At 33.2% G+C, this 24,577-nt stretch overlaps 3 protein-coding genes across 6 annotated transcripts; all 3 read left to right on the plus strand.

Moving 5' to 3' along the window:
- Nucleotides 1-6,872: 6,872 nt before the first annotated feature.
- On the plus strand, nucleotides 6,873-13,586 carry LOC114195254 (ubiquitin carboxyl-terminal hydrolase 18-like). The gene is made up of 11 exons (XM_028085657.2): nucleotides 6,873-7,321; nucleotides 7,859-8,066; nucleotides 8,924-9,012; nucleotides 9,115-9,200; nucleotides 9,278-9,440; nucleotides 9,574-9,697; nucleotides 10,396-10,553; nucleotides 11,567-11,651; nucleotides 11,777-11,989; nucleotides 12,115-12,176; nucleotides 12,698-13,586. Exons 1-11 carry the CDS (start codon nucleotides 7,053-7,055, stop codon nucleotides 13,368-13,370), a joined length of 2,130 nt encoding a protein of 709 aa, XP_027941458.2. The 5' UTR covers nucleotides 6,873-7,052; the 3' UTR covers nucleotides 13,371-13,586.
- A 1,030-nt stretch (nucleotides 13,587-14,616) lies between these two features.
- LOC114195471 (F-box only protein 13-like) lies at nucleotides 14,617-16,836 on the plus strand. 3 transcript variants are annotated; one of them, XM_028085956.2, is made up of 3 exons: nucleotides 14,741-14,863; nucleotides 14,976-15,036; nucleotides 15,331-16,836. In XM_028085956.2, exons 2-3 carry the CDS (start codon nucleotides 15,034-15,036, stop codon nucleotides 16,585-16,587), a joined length of 1,260 nt encoding a protein of 419 aa, XP_027941757.1. In that variant the 5' UTR covers nucleotides 14,741-14,863; nucleotides 14,976-15,033; the 3' UTR covers nucleotides 16,588-16,836. The 3 variants fall into 3 exon arrangements, with proteins under 3 accessions (XP_027941755.2, XP_027941757.1, XP_027941756.1); XM_028085954.2 differs by lacking the exon at nucleotides 14,976-15,036 and having other exon boundaries at nucleotides 14,617-14,863; XM_028085955.2 differs by having other exon boundaries at nucleotides 14,754-15,036.
- Nucleotides 16,837-17,110: 274 nt separating this feature from the next.
- Nucleotides 17,111-23,394, plus strand: LOC114194099 (uncharacterized). Of its 2 annotated transcripts, XM_085665429.1 has the most exons (9): nucleotides 17,111-18,067; nucleotides 19,197-19,322; nucleotides 19,397-21,742; nucleotides 21,994-22,083; nucleotides 22,169-22,291; nucleotides 22,423-22,500; nucleotides 22,602-22,705; nucleotides 22,847-22,894; nucleotides 22,973-23,394. In XM_085665429.1, exons 5-9 carry the CDS (start codon nucleotides 22,238-22,240, stop codon nucleotides 22,989-22,991), a joined length of 303 nt encoding a protein of 100 aa, XP_085521555.1. In that variant the 5' UTR covers nucleotides 17,111-18,067; nucleotides 19,197-19,322; nucleotides 19,397-21,742; nucleotides 21,994-22,083; nucleotides 22,169-22,237; the 3' UTR covers nucleotides 22,992-23,394. The 2 variants fall into 2 exon arrangements, with proteins under 2 accessions (XP_085521555.1, XP_085521556.1); XM_085665430.1 differs by lacking the exon at nucleotides 22,602-22,705.
- The last annotated feature ends 1,183 nt before the right edge of the window (nucleotides 23,395-24,577 follow it).

A 24,577-nucleotide genomic window follows, 5' to 3' on the forward strand; every position in this document is an offset into this window, starting at 1 on the left:
TGTGTTCTTATGCAAGATAAAAGGGTAGTGGCATATAGTTCTAGGCAACTAAGAACACATGAGAAAAATTACCCAACCCATGATCTAGAACTAGCTGCCATTGTTTTTGCACTTAAGATATGGAGACATTATGTTTATGGTGGTAAGTTCAAAATTTTTATTGATCATAAGAGTCTCAAATACTTGTTTGACCAAAAGGAATTAAATATGAGACAAAGGAGATGGGTGGAATTTCTAAAAGACTATGATTTTGAATTACATTACCATCCAGGAAAGGCAAATGTAGTAGCAGATGCTTTAAGCAGAAAATCTTCACTAATGATTCATGAAATGAATTTGTTAGAAAAATTTAGAGACATGAATTTGTCGATCACCCTAAGCCATGATAAAATGCAATTAAACTCCATTCAGATCACTAACAATTTACAAAAGCAAATCCATGAGGCACAAGAAAGAGATGAGTTCATTAATAAGAAAAAGAAATTGATAGGTCAAAGGGGTGGGGAGAATTTTGGCATAAATAAAACCGGAATTATATATATACACGACGCATGGGCTCTTTTAATTAATATATATATATATATATATATATATATAAATTTTCTTTATTATTATTATTATTTTTTCTTTATTATTTATATATATTTTTTTCTAAAAAAATATCTTAATTTCTTTATTCTTTATATTTTTATCATTTTATTTAAATGTTTATTATCATCATTATAGTATTACTTATTAATTATTATTATTATTCTATATATATATATTATGATTGTCATTATTTCTAATAAAATATTTATAAATAATGTGATATTAATAAATTGTATTATAAAATTTATGCATGTTATAATTCTTCTCTTCTTATAAAAATTTCATCCTCGAAATTTTGCTTTTATTGACTAAAATAAATGAGGATAAATTCCTCTTATTTTTTCTTCTAATTCCCATGTAATATCTCCATTAGCTTCATTCCACATGACCTTCACTAGAGGGATCTGTCTGTCTCTCAATTCTTTGACCTTCTTGTCCATAATGTAAGGTTATTCTTTGATTGTACTGTATCACGTCTTATCACATGAGTCGGGTCAGAGATATATTTTCTTAATTGAGACACATGAAAAATATTATGAAGGTTGGAAAGGAACGGGGGTAAACAAATTTGATAAGCAACAAGACCTATTTTTTTAAGAATTTGGTAAGGACCAATAAACTGGGGAGTGAGTTTTTTTTTTTATTTCATCACTCTACCAATTCCAGTGGTTGGTGTTACTTTCAAGAATACATGATCACCTTCTTGAAATTCAAGAGGTCGTCTTTTCTTGTCAGCATAACTTTTTTGTCTACTCTGATTTGTTCTCAATTTTTCCCTAATCATTTTGATTTTCTTGGTTGTATGTTGAATCATCTTAGGACCTAATACTGAACTCTCACCGGTCTCAAACCAACACAAAGGTGTTCTACATTTCCTTCCATATAATGCCTCATAGGGTGCCATACCTATGCTGGAATGGAAACTATTGTTATAGGTGAACTCAATCAAAGACAAGCATCGATCCCAACTATCATAATTTTCTAACACACAAGCTCTCAGCAAATCTTCCAAAGATTGAATGGTTCTTTCAGATTGTCCATCAGTTTGGGGATGATAAGCTGAGCTAAGGTAAAGCTTGGTACCTAAGGCTTGATGTAAACTTCCCCAAAATTTTGAAGTAAATCTAGGGTCCCTATCAGATATAATATTTATTGGAACTCCATGTAACTTGACAATTTCTCCTATGTATAATTCAGTCAAATTTTCTAATGAATACCTAATGTTAATGGGTAAGAAATGAGCGGACTTTGTTAACCTATCCATGATAACCCATATGGAATCAAATTTTTGAATGGTTCGTGGGAGGCCAACTACAAAATCCATTGCTATACTATCCCATTTCCATTCAGGTATATCAAAGGATTGTGGCATTCCTGCTGGCTTTTGGTGTTCTATTTTAGCGTTTTGACAAACTAGACATTTTGCTACATATTGTGCCACTTCCTTCTTTATTTTGGGCCACCAAAACATTTTCTTGAGATCTTGATACATTTGTGTTATGCCCAGATGTATGCTTAATTTGCTTTTATGTGCTTCTTCCAGAATCATTTCCTTAATTTCCTCATTATTGGGTACACACATCCTGTCCTTAAATCTCAAAATTCCGGTTTTAAGCTTCTAGATGTTTATTAAATGAACATACGTAGAATATTATAATATATATATATATATATATATATATATATATATATATATATATATATATATATATATATAAATGTGAGTTTTATTCCTTTTGATACAGGATGCAGGGAATATAGTAATAGCATTCCTGCTTGTCTAATCACGTTGAACGTTGTTGGATAAATCTTAAGTACATAACGTCAGAACATTAAATGTTGAGAGCTTTGGATAAATGGAGATAAACCAAATCTGAACAAAATCTAAAAGAAATTGAATGCAAAATTATATCTATATATGTATGTATAGATTTAGATGGCTATAAATAACAAAGATTCAAAGCTGAAAGAAAACAAAACACAGTGAGAGTGAAAGGAAGTAGAGAAGTGAATGATAAAAACAAGGAAGGCGTTAAAAAGAGAGTGCTAACCGTGCTAGTGTATAAAAAGGAGAAACGTGCATTTATCTTTTTCAATCTTTGAGGTAAGGGAATGAGACATCTATCATTTTATCTTTTTAATATGATTATTTTTATCTTTTCATAATTATTTTTATCTCTATATTTACCTTAAGTGAGGTGTCCCTAACCTCATTCTAATTTATATTTAGTTCTCGTTCCTATTTATTTATTTATATTCATCTCCAGTTGTGCACTGGTCCTATTTATTCAATTTATATTTACTCTCATTTACTTATTTATATTTATCTCCAGTTACGTACTGGTCCTTTTTATTTATTTATATTTATTATTCATTGATCCTATCTATTTAATTATTTATATAATTATATGGTTTAATATTAAAATGAAACTTATGATAAATAAATATTTGATTATTGTAGTTAGAGGTATGACCTTGGGGATTTAAACGGGTTAGTATTACTCAAGATGAGATGTTCTTGAGTTACTTTGTTGGTCATGAGCTCATTTATCCTGACTAGTCACTACAAAATTAATCAATATCTTTATAAAGTATAATAAAATCCAGTCTTATGGATTTGGGAAAATTTTCATTTCATTTTATCTTATTATGATATGTTATATTTTTTTATGTGATATTTGTCTCACTTCCCTATTTTATGATTGGGTGTGAAAAACAAAATTTTATAACATTATTATATATGGCTGCTCCCAACATGCTTGATCCCTTCTTCGTTGACATTGTGGCTGTTTTTCCGAAAAATGCATGGCAAACCAATGCAGTGAATAATTCTGTAACATTTCAGGGAACGGAAAACTCTACCATTACTTTTCTCTCTGCTCCGAATGCGCCGATTGTCATCGAAGGACAAATCGGAGTTACCTTTTATTTACCCCCAACAATCCAAGTGAACCTATCCATAACCTTTTCCCTCCACCTGTTTGAAAGCTAGTATATGAGAGAAAAACTGTAAATAAATAATACTTTTTCCCCTTCTAGTATAGGAAATATAAGATGTACTAAACTGTGTAAATATAAGATGTATACAGTATTGTAAATATATATATATATATATATATATATATATATATATATAAATGTGAATATTTTAAATATAATTATATATTAGTGTATAATTTTTGCCTCTAAATTTTTATAAGTATATTGTAATAAATAAATAAATAGAATTTTTTTTATCGTCACATTTGACTCCTAAAAAAAAAAGGCAACGCGCTTAAAGAACTATATTGATTTACTTCTAAAGTTTATAGAGCAAAATGTATCAAAAGTTTGGACATAGACAAATAATTCTGAGTCATGGAAATTAAAAACATATTTAACTCTAATATTAAATAGTTTGACATTAAATGATGATTAATTGTTTGACATTATTTAGAAATTGAAAGAAGGATTGATACAAACTCATTGAATATTTGTCCTAATATCACAACGATAATTCAATTTCACAAATGCACTTAGAGCATGCTTAAATGTTTGAAATCTATAATAGGTTTTGTTGTTTTCGTAGTCATTAGTTAATTAGTTAATTAACCTCTTCAAAATAAAAAGCAATGTTCGAGCTAAAGAATTAAAAAATAATGAGTTGAGATTTAGTTAAAAGGTTTCCATATATTTTAGCTAATAAACCATACATAGGTTTCTTATCGTATTTTTACTCTAATCTAAACACGTTGACAATAATTATCATTTTATTAGAAATCTAGTGTACTCTACCATGTACATACATATTATGTTGTTAATTTTTTTTTTATGAAGATTTATAGGGTATAATTTATTTTTATAAAGAAAAATTAAGATATTTTTGTGACAAAAGTTTTTTTATAGAAAGAAATGGATTTTTTTATGTGAAAGTGATTTAATTACTTACAATCTAATTATTTTAAATTTTATTTAAAAATTAAGATTTCAAATATACTTAAACTCTCTTGTTTTTTTAATATTTATTTCTTTTATCCCTTCATATTTTCTCCATAATTTAGCTAGAACATTATTATCTTGATTAAGATTAGGATGTTCACTTGATTGTGGTTGAAAAGTCATTGGTTTGACATAATGTAGATGAATGTTTTTGTTAGATTAAAATAAAGTGTTAAATATGTTTTGGGTTCCTTAATCTTTAGTGAAAATTGTAATTAGTTCTTGAAACTTGGATCTAATTTAGTTCTCCAATTGTAAAAATACATCAATTTAATCATTTTAATCAAATTTTGTTAAATTTATTTGACATTTAAAAAATAGTTCAGATGATATTTGAGTTAATATTGAAGCGAAAATGAGTCAAACAATGTAAAAAACTCAAATACTATCATAAAATATGTTTAAAACATTAAATAAACTTAACAAAATTTAGTTAAAATAACTAAGTCCACACAATTTTTAAAATGAGAAACTAAATTGGTCCAAAGTTTAAGAAAAAGAATAATTTCAATTTTTCACTAAAAGTTAATGGACTAAAAACATATTTAATCCTAAAATAAATTATGTTTTTTTTTAGCTAAAATTGATCTTATACTTATATGATAACCAAAATATAGGTTATGATAAACATCACACAATATACAACATAATACATGTCATATAGTTGCATCAAACATATTAATTTAATTTTCATCTCATCCAATTCATAAATATATACATATATCAATACTTACAAATATAAAACATATCATGTTGCCTAGGTGACAACTCATCACTTAAAGTATGTCAATGTCATTTCAACACTACTAACTCAATAAAGGAGATATCAAATCTCTCTTATTTAACATTCTCATTTTCTTTCTAAATGACCAACTCTAAAGAAAATAGAATCAATGATGATTTTTTTCTTACTAACATGTTATTTGTCGATTGGGCAACATAATTTAGTGCATAAATAAGTTCATTAAAAAACTTTACCCTAAACTCAAATTCTTCATAAATTTAGTGATCACTTGTCAACTTTTTGAAGAATTTATCATCAACATGTCTTGATCTATCCACTGCTACCTCCTTAATAATGTAATTTGTTTAAAGTAGGAATAAATGATGAACTAAAAGTATCTATAACACCATATTTACAGCATTTATTTGAACAAAATTAATTATTTTAAAATTTAATTTAATATAATCATGCAATCCAAAAAATTGACCCAATTAACATGTAACTGGAATTCGATTAACCAAATAAATTAAATAGTTGAATATAAATTTTAAAATATTAAATTCAGTTATACTAGATTCATCAAATTAATTTTAAGTCTGATATAATCAAAGTCTGATATAATCGATTAATACTTCCTTTTAATAAAGACCAATCATTTTAAGTTTTGTTTTTTCTTATAAATATTAGAAAAAACTATATTTGTTTTAAGTTTCTTCGAATAATATTCACATTTTTTATTTAAAAATAAATACATGATATTGTATATTATTATTATTATTATTAATTAATTAATTAATACAATAACACCCTGTGTTCTTATTAGATTTTTCCTAAGATTTTATCTATATTAGAATAATATAAATGAGATATTATAATTAATTTATATATTATAATATTTTAAAAATATCAAATAATCAATTATTATATTATAATATCTTTAAAAATATAATAAAATCTGTTTATAATTTTTATTTTATAAAATATTATCTTTAAATATTTTGAATGTATTGCATAATATCTTGTATATAATATAAATACTGTGTTTAAATTCAAAAACAAATGAATTTTTTTAGGAGGTAATTAGGAAATAAACAACAGACAAATAATTTAACTTTAAAAACCAACAGGAAAAATAAAGAATTCCATACGAATAAACACATATGTAAAACAATATCAATCTAAATTAATATACACATATTTTTAAAATTATATTTTTAGGAATTTATAACTTTTTCAATGTAATTTAGGAGCAGAAGACTATTCAATTTTAATCATAAGTTAATAATCCATAACAAAAATCATTAATAAATAATAATAATTTCATAATTTGTTGGCACTTTTCTGTTTTTGTTGTTGATAAGGATCTTATTACTATCACGCTTTCCTTTCTCTTTCCCAAAATGGATTCCCACATGATGGGGCATTCATTGTTTCAGTTACAAAGAAGCACAAGTGTCACAGGAAAGTAAGAAGATAAAACAGTTATAATATATATCATAAATATTTATTATTATTATTATTTTTATTATGTTATAATAAATTGATTATTTTTTTATTATATATTCATATCGAAGTTCTTGATACAAATAACAGAAATTGAGAGAGTGTGTGTGTGTGTGATAGATAGAAGAAGATATAAGATTGGAAGAGGAATATAAGTATATTGAAGAAGGAGAAAACCCTAATTGGAGGATGTGATGTATTGCGTGATCGATGGAAAAACCCTAGAATCGGAGTAGGGACGCAATCGACGACGTAGATGCTTGTTGTGGTTGGAGTGTCGTGGGATCTGAATTGGTTCCTGCAGCTGTTTCTCTCTGTGATCGTCGTGGCCATTGGGGTTCACTTTTTCGTCAAGTCCACCGCTTCCAAGTACTTCGAGGTCGACGCCAATTTCGAAGGGGACCAACACCACGCCCTCGCCGACGCAATGCCCGGCGTTCTATCCTCCGCCGATGATTCTCTCTGCGCCGTCTGCGCCACCCCCTCCTCCAAGAAGTGCTCGCGCTGCAAAGCGGTTCTTTATTGGTACGGTTCCTTTCTTTAATCACCAATGTGATCGTTAACGTTACTAGGAGTTTTATTAGTTAATTAATTCATTTATCTATTTATTTAGTTTTAATTTATTTACGTATTATCTATGTATTTATTTGATGTTGGGGTAATTTAGAGCATGCACAATGGTGTTGGTGGTTTGAGTAGTACTGGAACTGTGTTTGGATTTTTTTAGTAAAGTTTTGAATTGGAGTATCGTGGATGTAAATTATACGCCTACATACTAAAAGTGGTTAGAATCTCATGTAGTGATTAGTCATTGATAAAATTGGTAGATATTTCGTACTAATGACATAGTTACCAACGAAATAAGGATGTATTTTTTTTTGGAAAGTTTTGGTTGTTACTTAATATTAATTATGTTATGCGGTGTGAAATGAATGTGGGTATTTGCTGAAAAAATTGACGTGTTTCCATATATATATATATATTTAAGAAATTTTGGTATTCGAACGGGAAAGAGGAGGGGTGGCTAGATTTAATTTGTTTATGTTTATGTGGATTTTGCAGCTCCCAAGAATGCCAGCAGTCGCATTGGAGGTCTGGGCATAAAATAGTATGCAAGGATTTTCACCAAGCTGGTGCAAGAAGCCCGGCTCAAAATGGGGTAATTAATCGTGGGTTTAAGTCTTCTGCTGCTGGGGGCAAGAGCTCTTCAGCTATTGCGCTGATACCTGCCCGTGGAACAATTTATAGGCCAATTAAGCAGCCTAAAGATGTAAGTTTCTTTTATTGATGTAATTACAAATTCATGTTATGTGCTTTGCTTACTGTTGTTTGTGAAAGGGAAGGGAAACTCTGAGGTGCTAGGTTTTATTGCCTTGAGGATGATGTGCAAAATGCATGCAGCGTAGTAAAGAAAATCTTCGAGTCAGGGGGAGAAAAGGAAAATACTAATACATGTGACTATTTTGCGTTACTCTTCCTTATTAGGTTAATACACAAGATAATAAGAATTTAAGATTATGATTTACTATTAAGAAAAGGGAAAAATAACAGTTGTGGCTGTTTTGCATTTGTCTTCCTTATGAGTAAATACACGAGGCAATAAGCATATATTACTATGGTTACTGATTAAAAAAAGGAAAATACTAATACATATGACTATTTTCTGGTACTCTTCCTTATTTAATGTGTGCCTATTTGCGTTAGTCTTATATGTTATGATTTCCAATTTGCAAAACCTTAATCTACTTGCTGGTAAGGGACCTGAAAGACCAAAGTTGTTAGTTTTATTGTTTTACCCCTTTAGCTTCAATAATCAGGATGGAAAATGTTGGGCTTTTAGGATTTTTATGTAATAATCAATCAGTTACCAAAGGTGCGCCTCTCCTCAACTTCGTAAGGTAACAGTGGTGTGCTCTTGATTTTTTTGTTCTGGGTTGGGTCTTTAGACCCTTGATATTTGGGAGTCACGTTAGAATGTTGTGCCCTTTACCCAAGGAACAGCTCAATCAGCACAAGTGGCTGACTCCTTCTGGAGCCTTCCCAAAGTGCCTGAGTCTCTGATGTTATTTTGTTTACAGGGCTAAATTTGGTTTATTTTCTCACATGCAAATGCCTTGTCTTGTTTAGGTTCTTTTTCCCTATGATGAATTTGTCAAATATTTTAACTGGAACAAGCTAGGATTTCCTCCTTGTGGGCTATTGAATTGTGGAAACAGGTTTGTTCATTTTCATGACTGAGCTTCAACTTTATTGCACTGTTGGTGATATTTACAATAATAGGATATGGAAAATAATCTACATTTATTGCAATTTTTTAGTTGCTTTGCAAATGTGGTTCTTCAGTGCCTCTCATTCACAAGGCCACTTGTTGCCTACTTGTTGGAGAAGGGTCACCGTCGAGAATGTAATATCATAACTCAGACCTTTTTGCTGTGAACTCAACTATTCCTCATGCTTATGTCATCATTTTTTGTTCTCCAGGCAGTTGTAATGATTGGTGCTTTCTATGTGAATTTGAAAATCATGTTGAAAGAACAATGCAAAGTTCACAGGTGTTTTCTCCTACGAATATTCTCTCTCGATTGCCTAATATTGGTGGTACTCTGGGCTATGGAAGACAAGAGGATGCTCATGAGTTTATGAGGTTGTTTTTCCTTCTAACATTATCGTTTCACATTTTGTGGTGAAGTGTTCATTCTCTGTTTTTAATTATCTTTTATATTATATTTTGTTTGGTAAACGTAGAAGGTAATTTTTCCAGTACTTTTTCTTTGTAGGTTTTCCATTGATACCATGCAATCTGTGTGCCTTGATGAGTTTGGTGGAGAAAAATCTGTCCCTCCTAACCTCCAGGAGACTACCCTTATTCAACACATATTTGGCGGCCGTCTACAATCTGAGGTTGGACATTTAATCAGATTGAAATAAGCTTTTCTTGTTACTTTTCTATTGTTTCATTACATGTATAATGCAAATAAAATTATTACTGATTATGTTGGTTGGGATGAAGTGAAATTTGTTTTATTTTTTCTCATCTGTCTTTGAACTTTATTGGTTGTCTAGCTTAAGAGCTGGAAGTCCATAATTTGCATCTTTATTTAATGTTTTACTTTTTAGAGTAATTTAATATCCTACTTGGTTTCTGTTTTGAACTACAAATGATTACTGATAACGATGATATTTATTTACAATTTCAATCTCTAGAACAAGGGAAATCAAATTACCTAACCAATTTTCTTATAAAAACATTTGGTTCCACAAAACTGTTTGAAAGTTCTGTTTTTTACAGAATTGATTTCAAAAGCAAAGAAACAAAGACTAAACCAGACATGGATACTTAGATAGGCCCCCAAAGTCTCTAGTTTGAAATGTTCCGTTCTCTTTCATGAAATTGGCTGAGGGCGAATTTTGTTTCTCTTCCTTCAATTATCAAAACTTTAGATTTTGAGTTTATTCTGCAATATGGAATCAATGGAAGAAACCTTTACAGTACTCGGGAATAAAGCCTTTATATAATGTCAAAATAATGCATTTCTCTATTTTGATACTGACATGGATGTGGCTGTCTGTTTATTCTTTTTTATGCTGAAACTAAATAGGTGGTTTGCACAAAATGTGAAAAGATTTCAAAACAGTATGAAAATATGATGGATTTGACAGTTGAGATTCATGGAGATGCTGCCTCCTTGGAGGAATGTCTAGATCAGTTTACTGCCAGGGAGCCACTTGATGGGGAGAATATGTATAAATGTGAGGGGTAAGGTTACTCTTCCTATTGAAATATACTTGTACCATGTACCATACCAATGTTTAATATAACATTGCAAATATTTTCTTGCCATTGATGTCAGCATCCTCAAAAATTAATATTAATTATAATAACTGTTTTTGTAGTTTGATGAATTGAATGTGGATGATAACGTGATGATTTTAGATTATGAATTGAAAGGGAATTTAGATGTCCTCAGTCTGGGGAGAACATTAAGTTCACAACGATGTTCTGTTGCAGTAAACCATCTACAATAATAAGTTAAAAAACTAAATTATTAACAATGTAATAACTTAACTAAATTATTATATTCGAAACTGAATTCCATATTTGGGCTTGGAACTATGGAATGTCTATAATATAGTCACTGTATTAGTCTCATCTACATAAATTTTACCTCAGCCCTTAATTTTGATAACCAAGATGTCAGCTTATAATGTAACTATGATAGAACCATATTGTACTGTCACCTGTCTCCTTACTTTTGATGCAAAATGATAATTATTAAATTACAAACATTTATTGGATCAATTATGGATGTTATTGAGTTTAAGTTATTTGTGTTCTTGGTTTAGCTTTTATTAAAGAATTTGGAAGGTGGTGATTATATGATGTCTCCTGTCAAATTACAAGATTAAGTTGATTTATGACTATGATTTGTAGTTTTATGGGTAGAGCAAAATTTGTTTTTCTTAAGAATCAACCATAAAATTATGTTTAGTTTAGCAGTTTCTTTTTGGTCCGATGATACCAGATTTCTCATTTAAGTTTGTTCCCTGCTTAATGGAGGCTTTTGATTTTATTTTTATTCTTTAAAATTTTGATGCGTGTATTTGGATAGCTGAGACTTACAATTTGGCAAAAAAATTATAAATAGGAAAAGTTTCAATAGTGGAAAGTAAGTTGTCAATTTAAATATAATTCAAATATGTGCTTTTGGTAATGTATTTTTTTCTGTTAGGAATATCCTGTTGTTAAAGAAGTTTCCCGCTGTTTGTCAGGTGCAAGGATTATGTCAAGGCATGGAAACGCCTTACTGTGAAATGCGCTCCAAATATTCTTACAGTCGCCTTGAAAAGATTTCAGGTCTGACTAATATCATCTAGACTTACATACAGCCTACTAGTATACAGAAGCATGAAAGGCTTGAACTGTTAACTATTTTTTATCAACTTTCTCATTTCTTTTTTTGGGGTGTTGTGCACATGCAGAGTGGGAGGTTTGGGAAGCTTAACAAGAGAATAGCCTTCCCTGAGACTTTAAATCTTAGCCCTTATATGAGTGAAGCTGGAGATGGATCTGACGTTTATAAGCTGTATGGTGTTGTAGTACATATTGATATGCTAAATGCTTCATTTTTTGGTCATTACATCTGCTATATCAAGGACTTCCTGGGGAACTGGTATAGGATTGATGACTGGAAGGTAGATTTCTTTGTCTCCTTGTCCAAGTTTGAATATTTTTCTTTTTGGTCACCGAGTACCCTGTCTAATGTGCTTGAACTGCCAGTCTGTCAGTATCCTCATTTGTGTTCCATTACATTTCTCAGGTTACGACTGTGGAGTTGGAAGAGGTACTTTCTGAGGGAGCATATATGCTTTTGTATAGCAGGTATTCTTGTGATTCGGTTAAAGGCTAATGCTCTCTTTGTTTCTCTGTCACGCACCAATAATTTCAGAGTATTCGTGGTTTGTATTTTCACTTCTTCTGAATGATATTTCTTTCCCAAATAGCTGGCTTTTGTAAACATTGTATCAAGTTGAGCCCGTGAGTACAAATTTAGGTGATTTTGATGACTAATATGGGCCGTATTTTGCTCAACTTGGTAACTATCCGTTAATTTGATCCCTGGCAGTTGCATTTTAAATTATAAATCTAGTCCCTGCCATCTTGGACCAAATTTACTGGTGGTTTCTTAATCCATTTAATTGATTAGGTAATGTCAGCCACAATTTTTAATGATGCATTCTCATGAAACTCATTGATAGGCAGTTGTTTAAGTTAGGGATTTAGTTCCGGTGTTTACTTCTTTGTCAAGCTTCATCTTTCATTGTGCTCTGTCATTGCCATAATATTTTTTAGTTCCTTTTTTGAAAGAGTGGAATAGTGATTTTCGATTTGATCCTGGACAGGTGTAGTGCCCGGCCATCAGGCCTTCAAATTCAAACTAGTGAATCTTCAGGGATAGCAGAAGTTCAAACAACAGAAGTGGAAGTGGAGTCTGGACAAACTCAACAAGATGACTGCCTCCTTTCGGAAATGAAGACTTTAACTTGTAGAGGTTCTGAGGTTTTGCCATCTGATTATAGTCCAGAATCGAAAGTTTCTTCCACCTATGATTGCGGCGAGTCTTGTGCTGGACTGAACTCAGAAGCCAAAAGAGAGCAGTTTGAGGATACGGGCATGACCAATGTTGATTCAACTGGTATCGGTAATGAAATTTCTTGTAGTGCTGTTGAATCAACATCTGTGCCTATTTCTCAAGCCGTCATCGATTTGGGGGATGTAGATATAACGGACAGATCGTTTGAAGATACTTCAGGCGAGCAAGATAATACTGATATGGTTAGGTCGTCTGGTTCTTGTCCTGGTTCACCCGAGGACTCTTCCTTCGGTAAGCATTCTTCCGTTTCAAGGGATCATCGAAACGTGGAAGATTTAGAACACAAAGCTGTGGCGAAAGACAAGCTGATTATAGCTAAAGATAATACATATTATGGTAATGGATACGTGAGTGCAAACGAGTCTTCTATTCCAGTTGAAGACGAAGGCAAACAATTTTCTGGCATCGGTTCTTCCCACTGAAATGACAAAGGAAATGAAAATATCAGCTGGCATCTTGGTGCAGCTTTTTTGTTATTTCTTATCATTTAATTATCCCATCATCGAAAAAGGTGGTGAGTTGGGAAATTTTTGTCCGGGGTTTCATTATTTGCAACAACCTTGGATCTTATTTGTAACAGTTCTAGATGGATTTCCTGATCTATTTTTTCTCATAGAATATAATCCTTTTTGTCTTTATCTCTTTGGTTTAATTATTTTGAAAGTCAATTTTTTAAATATCTGTAGAGCCAATGCATAAATGTTTGTTGAATTAATTAATTACACACTCAAATGATATTATTCGGAAGTGGTGATACAGATCTAAATCGAACATTATAAAATGGCATCCATGGAAATTTCCAGCTTCCTAAAAGAAGTCAAAACACTATAATGTTTAAAGTTACATTTAAGAATATCTTTTTCAATTGAGAAATGTTTTGTATATAAATTTGTACAATAACATCTTAGTGTCTGTTTCTCTAATTGTGAAGATTCAATGGCGAAAGTTGAAGAGAGGCTTTTTGTCCTTGTTTTGGTAAAGGCTAATTAAACAAAATGAGGTTGTGTTGTATGATACGTGGATTAAGACCTTAGCGGCTTTTGGTTGTGCGAGCATCTGGTAGAGGTGAAAGCACACGAGGAGCAGAAAAGAAAAAGATCACCACAATTAACTGCTTTTGCTTTTCAACATTTGCCCTTCCCACACTAATCTAAACCCTTTCGTTTGTTGCAATAAAAAATACCTGTCTTGTGGATGGGGCTTGAGCATTGACTTGTACAAAACAACACAGCAAAACCAAAAGAAGACAAAGATTCTTCAACGAGGAGCGAAAAGGAAGCAAAAATAGATGGTTGCTTCTTGCTTTTGCTCTAGGAAGGTCAGCCGAAAACCGCACGAGTTTCAGACAAAATTGACATTGCTGATATCCACTTTGAAACAACTCGGTGGTCCTTTCTCTTTCTTTTATGCAACCTAAAATCATTAAACTATTACCCCAGCGGTTTTTTGTTTGCGTGCTGAGTGCACCCTTTTTCTCTTTTTTCAACCCGAATCCAAAGCATAGGTAGCTAGCCACCCCAAGGCCACTATCCAAAGTCAACGACTTATGACTTGTTATCTAATCCAACGGCACAGGATTTATGTTTTTAAGACTAAGAAGCCACACACGGGTGTGTGGTGTGTGGTGTATGCGTGTGCCTTGTCATCACATGATAGTGTCTCAAGTGTCAACCATCCAATATCCAACCAAAAGAGTTCCACGGGAAGCTTCCTACCTCTCTTCCTACTTGCTGGGCTCGCTTTCCCTTTTACCCTTTTTCACTTTCTTCTGATTTCCTCCTCCAAACTCCCTTTTAAACACACAATATTGTGTTCTCCAACGCATTCACTCACTCACTCACTCACTCTTTCTTGCTTACATTTCCTATCCTATCCACTCTCAACATACCAGCAACTGCCTCACTTCCGTTATCAGGTACTTGTCATCATTATTCTTCTGCTCTTTCCTGCTATGAAATGAAGCCCCTTATGTCTGGAGTCACTCTTTCTACTGTTTTCTTATCTTCTGCGTCGATTTCTACTAATAGGGTTAGTCACGAAAGGGAAAAGAAGGAAATTGCTTTGGATTTTGAAGTCTCTAGTTTCATGGTTGCTTCTAAACTATAGCTTGTCAGGTTTTTTTTTTTTTTTAATAGCTTTTCATGGGTGTGGGACGGGTTTCAACTTACCAAAATTCAAGAACGAGTCTTGCGAATTCACGGGGTTGGAGAAAGAAAGGGAAAGTTTTGATCTTTTTGGGTGCAGATAAACAATTTTTGGCGTTACCCATTTAAGTTGATAGTCTTAATTCACATCAATTGGCGTTTATGATTGATAAAAGCTATTAAAGTGAAAAAAGATTGATTTTTTGATAACGTCTAAACACTTTTGTTGTTTCTACAGTTGTTTTCTCCAAATTTGTGGCCAATGGAACACGGTTTGAAAAGAAAGTCTCCAGAAAATGGAGACTATTCACACTTGAACGGTTTTTCTCTGGATGACCTTAACGAAGATCTCTTAGAGAGGGTCCTTTCATGGCTACCAACTTCCTCCTTCTTCCGCCTTACTTCTGTCTGCAAGAGATGGAAATCAGCTGCTGCTTCTGTGAGTTTCAAGCTTGCCTGCTCACACATTCCCTCGAGAGATCCATGGTTTCTGATGGTTTCTCCTAGCCTCAACCACTCCATTGTCTTTGACACTGCTGAAAACAGTTGGAAAAAACTCAATCACTTGCGTCTTCCTCTCGAAGACTCTAACATAAACTGCATGCCTGTTGCAGCATCTGGTGGCCTGGTTTGCTACCGCAAACTCTCAGGAAACTTTGTTGTATGCAATCCAGTCACAGGATCCTGCACTGAACTCCCTCCATTGCATTTCCCCTCAGAAAACCAGCCTCTCAATGCCGTTGTGATGAGTACAACTCTCAGAGATCAAATCTCCTACAAGATTGTGTTAGTCTTCGGTGAACTCCCTAATCTTTTGTTCAAAGTCTATGACTCAACCTCTTGCTGTTGGGAAGATGACACTGCACTGAGGAGGGAGGTTGATGACAGTTCCATTGATTGTGATTCAACCGATGATGGTGATGATGACAATGTTGTGTACTTCCTTAGTAAAGCTGGAACAGTGGTGGCAAGTAGCATGCAGAGGAGCCCTTCTAAGCAATATTCCTCGGTCATTACCACAAAAAATGGTCATGAAATGCTGTATTTCCTCAGCTCCTCAGGGACAGTGGTAGCTTGCAATTTGACATCCAAGTGTTTTTTTGAGTATCCGAGGTTGTTGCCTGTTTTCAGTGAGTACTCCATTGACATTGTGGAGTGTGGTGGTGAGATGCTGGTTGTTCTGTTATCAGAATTCTTGGAGAGCACGAGTCTTAGGGTGTGGAAATACGATGACACCAATAGATGCTGGCAACAGATTGCTGCAATGGCTGCAGCAATGTCTCAAGAATGGTATGGAAAGAAGGCAGATATTAACTGTGTTGGTGCTGGCCATCAGATACTTATATGCTTGAACTCTCCTGAGCTATGCACTTACGTTCTCTGTGATTTGGTGACCAACACATGGACAGAGTTGCCCAAATGTTGCATGAATGGAGAAGTCATGGAGTTCATGTCTGCATTTTCGTTTGAGCCGAGGATAGAGGCTTGTGTATGACACCAAACTGCCTCAGTTTGGTACCTTGATTTTGATTATCAACTGGTTTTTGTTGTTCTTCTGTTACCTTGTACTTGAATTTGTCATAGGGCTGATTTGGTATGAAAATAGAGATGGAAGCTCTCTAACCAAATGATTGATTTCTAACTTAGATATTGTATTGTTCTCCATTGATTGTTAGATGTACAATGTTTTCAGTGAATGGCATTATCAATGAATGCACCCTGTGTTAGTTACAGAATGCACAAATACTGAATTTCTTCATGTTATGATTTCATCAGTTAAATTATTTTCTTAAGCATCGTTTCAGCCCTCAAAGATATATAGGATATCAATTTGGTGAATGGAAGAAAGTTGACTTTTATTTAGTTCTTCATTGATGCATAATAATGGTTTAAAATCATACTTTGTGATACCAGAACACTGTTGACGAAGCCGTTAAGCTTCGTATTTAGTTCAAAAAGGACATGTAACGTGTGTGCATGGCATTGTCTTCTTTCTTTCTTTGTGATGTTGTCTCAATAGAGGGCCCTTACCCTTTGCTACTAGAAGACAATGTTAGAGTTGTCAGAAGTTTGTTTGTATGTTGTAAATCACTCTCATTTATTATTTTTTAGATGTGAATTAGATTTTATTTTTCAATTATTTCTTTTGGTTGATGTTTACATTTATTATTATTTTTTATCATCAACACATGTTATTTTTCATCAATAATTTGTTAGGATATGTTTTCTAATGTTAATTAAGAAAATTTCACTTAACATTAAATAGAATTGTTTTCTACGAGTGTCAATTGGGAGAATTTTCCAGCCACATTAAGTCAGCAAAAATCCAAATTATCAATATTGTATGAAAGTAATCTCGATTCATGTCAGTCTAAATTGTTGTAGTCGCTGTCAAATAGTTTCGGTTGATATCAATTGATAAACCTTTTTGCAAATGGAAGATGATAGTTTAACTTATTTTTTTTACCCACATTTTGTTCATTGAGGTGTTAGAGGCACGTGGAATTTATTAAATTGTTTTTGAATTAAAAAAAAATGTTTCTGATGGAGTGTGGTAGTGGATAAAGTATTGTGGGATCGGTGTACATGTGAGGAAATCAAATGTGCGAACGAAATCGAAAAATTTGATTTTTTCGTTTTTCAGAAATCAATTCCAAGCAAGCGGTGTCGAACACATATTATAGAAGCGGTGGTGGTTTGCAGAAAGCGGTTGACGAGAACACTACTTCACCGAACGAAATCAAAAGCAAGTTGCTACCGTGCCGAACAAATCTTCGAGGAGCAGTGCCTAACAAATCTTCCAGAAGCGGTGGTGGTTTGACGAACCAACTCACAATCTTCTAAAAAAAATCTGAACCAGAAGAAGAACGACAACCACTTTGGGAGCAATATTTTTTCAGGGGTTTTTTTGTTTTGTTCGTGCGCGTGCAAAGAGAACGAAAAGAAGAGCCCGACCTCGTCGGTTCGTTTTTCAGGTGAGGTTTTCTTTTTGCGGTCGTACATTGGTGTTGTGGTGTTGTGGTGTTTTGTGTTACTGCATTGGACAAAAAAATTTAGTTTTGGTTTTTTTTTTTTGTGTCGCTATTATTAGTAGAAAAAAGGTTGGGTTGCTTGAGTTCATTTTTTTTACATGTGCATGGCTGACAGAGATGGAAGGTTAATTTATTTTCTGAGCAGGTGATTTGGTGAAAGGGAAACTGAAAATTGTTTGTGAAATTGATGCTAGGTTTCTTAGTTGGGGTGCATTGATTTGTTGTTGTCTGTTTATTGCTTTTGTGTGGGTTGTTGTTACGACATGGCTCGAAAGGGGACAAAACCGGACGCAGAGAAAGAAGAAAGGGTTAGTGCTCTGAATTATTATATGGTGTTTGATGTTGTGCATGATAATATGGATTAATTTTGTGGACACACAACACATCGTGGAGATAAACAAATTGTTGATGAATGGACACCGGAGACGTATAAGACTCACACCTTTCAAATGGTGGTGTTTGGAGTTAAAGAGGTCTTTAGATATCTACAGTCCTCTATTAATTGAGCTTTTTCGACGATGGGATGAGAGTGAACAATCTTTTCACATATGGAAGCACCTTGTGCCTTTATTTATGGTTGATGTTTGTTTTAGTTTGGGGTTAGGTGTAGTTGGTGAAGAAGTAGAATTTGATGTATATGGATGCGAGTTAATTGATTCACTTTTTTGTGGGGAAAGAATCATTATTAAAGGTATAACAAACATGATTAGAAGTATAATAGGAACCGATTGGGATGATGTAGATAATGTTCCCCGTTTGTATATATTGTTGGGCTTTGTCGTGTTGTTTTTTCCTAGGAATTCAAAAGTGGTTTATAATATGCCTTTTAGAATATTAGACGATATTGATAGTTTGGTTAACTTCAATTGGGGGACTGCAGTGCACAATTTTTTTGTTAATGGATTAAGTCGTGCATATGTTGTTCATAACCAAAACAAAAATGACTATAACATCACATTGGGAGGGTCAGTTGTAGTTTTGTAGGTAACTTGTTTGTTATTATGTTTTAATATTGAATTTTTTTGACATTTGTTGTGTCAAATATTAATAAGGTAATATTTGTCATTTTTAGATTTGGGCTTTTGAGAGGTTAGGATTGGGTGAAGTTTATAGGGAAATAGTCTTTCCTAGAATATTACGATGGCCACGTTTGAGGTTAAGGATTTCAAGCATTCAGAGGCTATTCATTAAACCCAAGGTATTTTGTTTTTTTTTTCATACTATATCGGTGTTAAAATAGTTATTTTAAGTAATAGTTAAATGATATTGCAGGTCATGTTTGATTGGGCTTTAACGGAACACGATCGATGTAATGAAGTAGTTCGGTTTGCGTTAAATCTTGATAGGGTTAGTGAAGATGGTGAGCATGCTGGGGCATCCAATTCGGGTGATGTTTGCTTAAAGAAATTTTACACCAATGAGATGGAAATAATTGAAATCAAGAAACGATTGAAAATTTTGGAAGCTTAGTGGTAGACAGCTTTTGTCGCCTAAACTATCCCAAACAAACTGAATTAATCAACCTTTACTAATGCAGTATAAGGATTAACTCAGGTCAGTCCAAGGACGGAACCAATGCAATGAGTGGATTGAATGCTATATACATGTTTTTGGGGGATTTTTTTTTAAGCATAAAAGATAGATAATGAAACTGAAGTAAAAGCAATTAAAAGGGGCTAAACTAAGAAAACTAAATTCATTTAAAATACTAGACTATTACACATTTAATTCAAACAAAAAGAAATAACTCAAGACTAAAGATTAACTCCACAAACTAAACTAAACTACATGCAAGAATGTAAGTTGAATTAAGAGTATGCCATGACAAGAATAAATGCAATGCAGAATGCATGATGTGATATGGAATCTGAATGGGAATGGTGGATGGTGCATTAGATCTAAAAAGAGAGTGAAAGTGAACCTAGATGAACTAAAGCATGTGTGAATGCGTAGCTGCAATTCAGTCAAATGCAGCCACGCTCAAACTATTGAGAATACAACCCCTACACATACAACATTAATCTTGTTGTTGTTTTAAAAAAAATAAAAACTAAAACTGGAAGAATATGGCAGCAGAGAAATTAGAGCTTGCAGCAACATAAATGCATGACTGCAGAAACAAAATTGAGCAATAACAGTGGACCGTAAATGATGCTAAAAATGAATGCAAGATAAACACTGCTTCAAATCCAAGTTGATATGCATGAATAAGTGAATCCTAGGCTGTTACAAGTGCAAACTGATCACTGAAAGATGATAGCAGATTTGGGACAACAAAAACATGTTAGTTTGAACAAGTTGAGTGAGTTGAGCATTGTTGAATGATGAAAACACAAGCCACTAACGAAGAAGTATTCAATGCATAATACCCTATAAGCAATAAAACAGTACCATGATCTTCATAGTTTTGTCCAGTAAAAACCAATCCAAAAATATTAGTCCTATAGAAATGTGCAAAAATTAGCATTCTATTGAAAATCCCATAGAACCCCTAAAAAAAACTCGAGCGCTCCCCTGCTCTCTCTATTCCTCCTATTCTCTCCAAATTCCCCAACCGCCTTTTGTCCAAAAGCTGCTAAAAGCTGATCCTGCTTTTTCAGTGTGTGTGCTGCCAATTCAAACAGAATTTTCTTCTGTTTTGTCTGCTGATGTGGCAATGATGGCCAACCCTAGATCAGCTCCCTTTTTGGGCTATTCCATGTGCAGAGAAGAAACCCATTAGGTGAAGAAAGGGTCTGCTTCAAGGCTTTGCTAAATGCACCAAATTTTCAACGAAAACATGAGGTGGCTTTTGCCTTTGTAACTGCTGCCATCTTCCAGAGTAAACTGCATCTCGCACAAAATTCCAAAAATTGCGTTCTACCACTTCGATTAAAGCTCTTTGAGTGTAGAATCCAACGCAACAAGAACCAACTCATTTGGACACCTGTAGAGAAAGTTATGATCAAAACAAGCAACAAATGTCATTGCTGAAAAATCAGCGTTTTTCTGCCAGCGCCTAGCGGAAGAAGGATAGCGCCAGGCGGGAATGTGACAGTGGAAAATGATCCTTTAAGATGCGCTGGGCGGTAATAAATACCGCCAGGCGATACTGCAGCTTTTGAAGACAACTTTAAAATATCACATTTTTAAGCTAAGATTGAAAGATAACGGAAACTAAAATGGCAAGTGAGTGCAATAAGCTTCAATATGAAGGTATAGAAATTGAGTTATCACTGAGGTTTTTAGTGAGATCGAAAGTAAGTTAGTTGAAAAGGAAGACGCGGGTGATGATAATGGCCAACATTTTCACTCAAAAGGTGAAATTAATGTAGATGTAAGTGATAGTGATATGGCTAAAGATTTGGGTGCAAGTCATGCACATGATGTTAACATCGCTGATATTTCATACCAAAGTGGAGATGACGATGTAGGCAAAGTTGGTGTGGATGGAAAGTCACCAAGTTTGCATGACGTGGCAGATAAGATTTATGAAGAGAACTCAATTCATGATGTCAGATGTAGTGAATTGTTGGCAATTGTACCACGGCTTGAGCCCATTAAAGTAAGCTGCAGTTTTAGGCATGTGGATGTCATTAAGCTTTACAGGACGCTAACTCAGGTTGATTGTCCTTATAGGTATGTTATCATTACGATACTTAATAACTAAATAACTTAATTCCGGTTTCTAAATAGTTGTAGTAACGTAATATTTATTTGTTGAATGGTTGTAGTAGTGATAAATGGTCAAATACTGTCTACAAATGACTGTATGAGTTTTTGACCAATGGGTTACATTTGCAATATGGTAATTTATTATTCATATTATTTGACATGGTATATATTAGTAATTGCAAATAATTTCATTAAAGTGTGTTTTATGAATATAGACAGTTATGTTTGGATGTAACCTCTTCATGCATAGTGAAAGGAAGTTGCATTAATGGGTGCGAAGGATTGCTTTAAGTCCAATATATACGGTAGGTGTTTGTGTTTTTTAGTTAGGTGAACCAAATATTAAGATAAATTTATTTGAGTACAATTTATTGACCATTATTATTCTAGACATCGGTTGTTCATGACAGTAATAAGAGAATCGCAAAGAGACGAGTTTGGAAATTAAGCGATTACGACATGTTCTTTTGTCGCATGTTGATTACCATGGAAGAAATATTGACTGCTGAATTTGTAAGTCAAATATTTGACTTGTTGAGTAGTTTGTCGTTTTAAATTATTTTTGGCATTAAAATATGTAACATGTATTGTAATTGTTTGCTCCAATTGTACACGATGATCATTGGTGGTGTTATGCCGTAAAGTTGGAGACAATGGAATTCTTTGTGCTTGATTCTCTCGGACACGGTAGAAAGAAACGAACCAAGATCGACAATAACGTGGTTAGTTTGATTGGTGAAAGTTTTGTTTGATTTTTTAATTCAAATATGTCGTTTTGAAATTGAAAGATTTAGTAGTTTAACATGGTAGATGATATTTTCAGGCCCGTAACATGGAAAACTTTATAAGGATGTTGTTAAATTGTAAGGAAGACCAAAAACTAAGTTTTGAAATCCAACATGTGTTGACCTTTATTCAACCAAACTTGTGAGTTTTTTGTGTTGGTTTATTTCAATAATGGGTTTTATTATTGATTATTGGATAACGCTTTATTGGTTTCAGTAACCAAACCTGATTTTGTATGCTTAATATTGTGGAGTCATCGTTTTAAAATTTATAGAGTTGCAGGATGGTCATCCCAAATTCAATGGCAATTGCATGCCACAATACACTACTGTAAGTAATTGTTAATTTGGTTATGTACGTGTCTTCATTTGATTTGAATTTTGACATAAACATGTTTGTTCGTTGCAGGAGGACCTCCAACAAATAAGGCAAAACTTTATTTGTGAATGGATTCTCCATGAAGATAACCAGAACAGAGACGAAGTCCTTCAACATTATGATCTTTACCTTCGACAGTAGTTTTTGTTGTAGTTAAATTTAATAACATCTCACATATGTTAAGTCTATTGCAAAAGTTATTCAACAAAGTAAAGTACTCCTAACTAAAATAGACTTCAAATTCGCCACTTTATGTACTATTGATGACTATTGACTTGTATGATGAATAGAAGTCACGCATGAAGTCGTTGACAAAAACATGGACATCTTCATCATCTCCGTCATACTCCATCTCAAACAACACACGATCACTCTCTTTCAGTTGATGGTCTTTGCAAAATTCTTTCCAACCCTTACCGATCTTTGTGGCATACGAGGTAGTTAATAGGTTATACGAGCTTCTTAATTTTTTTATTACGGATCAAGCTAGTGAAATCATCCTTTAGGTCCTGCATTAATGGAAAACGAAATTTATTTGAAACCTGTGTTAACATAAAAATAGTGCAACACTATAACCTATTATCAGTAATGTACCAAATGATTTGTTGTGGCCTGCTCATTTGTCAACTTCACACAGTGAATATGGTTGTCTAAGTTTGTGGATCTTGGTTGTACCTAAGTTTGTGAATATTGTCATTGTTGTCCATTAATTGTTATTTATCACCAAATTCATCCGCATATGCAACAACAAAATGTCTATCAACGTACCCAAAATTATGCAGCACACAATGACGGTCATTTAATGGGAAAAAACATGCAACGATAAATACTTAAACAATAGAAGATGTAAATCTGGTTCAATGTGGGATGAGGAATAATGTTACCCTATTATGGATGTGTAGCGTCGTGAAAATCCATAGGCAGTTGGTGGGTTGATTGTTTGTGGAGGTTGTCATGTCCGTCCTTGAGTACATATACAAACCCTACTGGAATAGTAAACGATTATTGTGAAGGTGAATGGGAGATCGTTGTTTCCTCAAATGAGCACCATTAAATAGAGAATTTTGGCATGTTTGAAAGAGTCTCAACTCTTCACTGCATTGAATGCTAGGGGGTACGGTTCTAGTGCAATTACGCTACATGTGTTGAGGGAGGTTACGATGTTTGGTATGTAATAAATACATGAATTCAATTTTGTTCAATAACATTCAACCATTGGACTGGCAACTTTTATTCTTTTATTTTGTCATTAATAATACATAAATAGACAATTATACCGTAAGTGATATTTTTTGAAGGTGAAAGGAGTTAGAATATTAAACAATTGCACTAACCAAACGCCAAATTGAATAACAATTTTTCAATCTTCTACAATCGCCAATTTAAATCCCACATGCTTCTAAAACCTAAATCCCCCGAAGGAGTTTTGTATATCCATGGTTTTATGTCCTCGTAAGATTCGTCTAGTATTGGTGGCCTGATGTGTTAGATTATAAATCCAAAAACAAATAATAAGAAGCATCAAATTATCGATATAATATATTATTGTAATATTAAGAGCAGTTCCTAATAACAAGAGCAGTATGCGGAAGCGTACCTGATGATCAGTAATTAAGAACAATATAGATAAAAGTG

This window comes from Vigna unguiculata, chromosome 8, assembly GCF_037176805.1.
Source record: "Vigna unguiculata cultivar grain cowpea cultivar isolate G323 ecotype 2 chromosome 8, ASM3717680v1, whole genome shotgun sequence".
Classification (NCBI taxonomy): domain Eukaryota; kingdom Viridiplantae; phylum Streptophyta; class Magnoliopsida; order Fabales; family Fabaceae; genus Vigna; species Vigna unguiculata.

Bases quoted from the DNA above. Each gene is read 5' to 3' on its own strand.
- LOC114195254 (XM_028085657.2), top strand. From the start codon at position 7,053: ATGCTTGTTGTGGTTGGAGTGTCGTGGGATCTGAATTGGTTCCTGCAG. The intron at 7,322-7,858 runs GTACGGTTCCTT...TGGATTTTGCAG, and splicing joins TGCAAAGCGGTTCTTTATTG to CTCCCAAGAATGCCAGCAGT. The intron at 11,990-12,114 runs GTAGATTTCTTT...TACATTTCTCAG, and splicing joins ATAGGATTGATGACTGGAAG to GTTACGACTGTGGAGTTGGA.
- LOC114195471 (XM_028085955.2), top strand. From the start codon at position 14,905: ATGAAGCCCCTTATGTCTGGAGTCACTCTTTCTACTGTTTTCTTATCT. The intron at 15,037-15,330 runs GTTGCTTCTAAA...TTGTTTCTACAG, and splicing joins TTGAAGTCTCTAGTTTCATG to TTGTTTTCTCCAAATTTGTG.
- LOC114194099 (XM_085665429.1), top strand. From the start codon at position 22,238: ATGTTCTTTTGTCGCATGTTGATTACCATGGAAGAAATATTGACTGCT. The intron at 22,501-22,601 runs GTTAGTTTGATT...TGATATTTTCAG, and splicing joins CCAAGATCGACAATAACGTG to GCCCGTAACATGGAAAACTT. The intron at 22,706-22,846 runs GTGAGTTTTTTG...ATAGAGTTGCAG, and splicing joins ACCTTTATTCAACCAAACTT to GATGGTCATCCCAAATTCAA.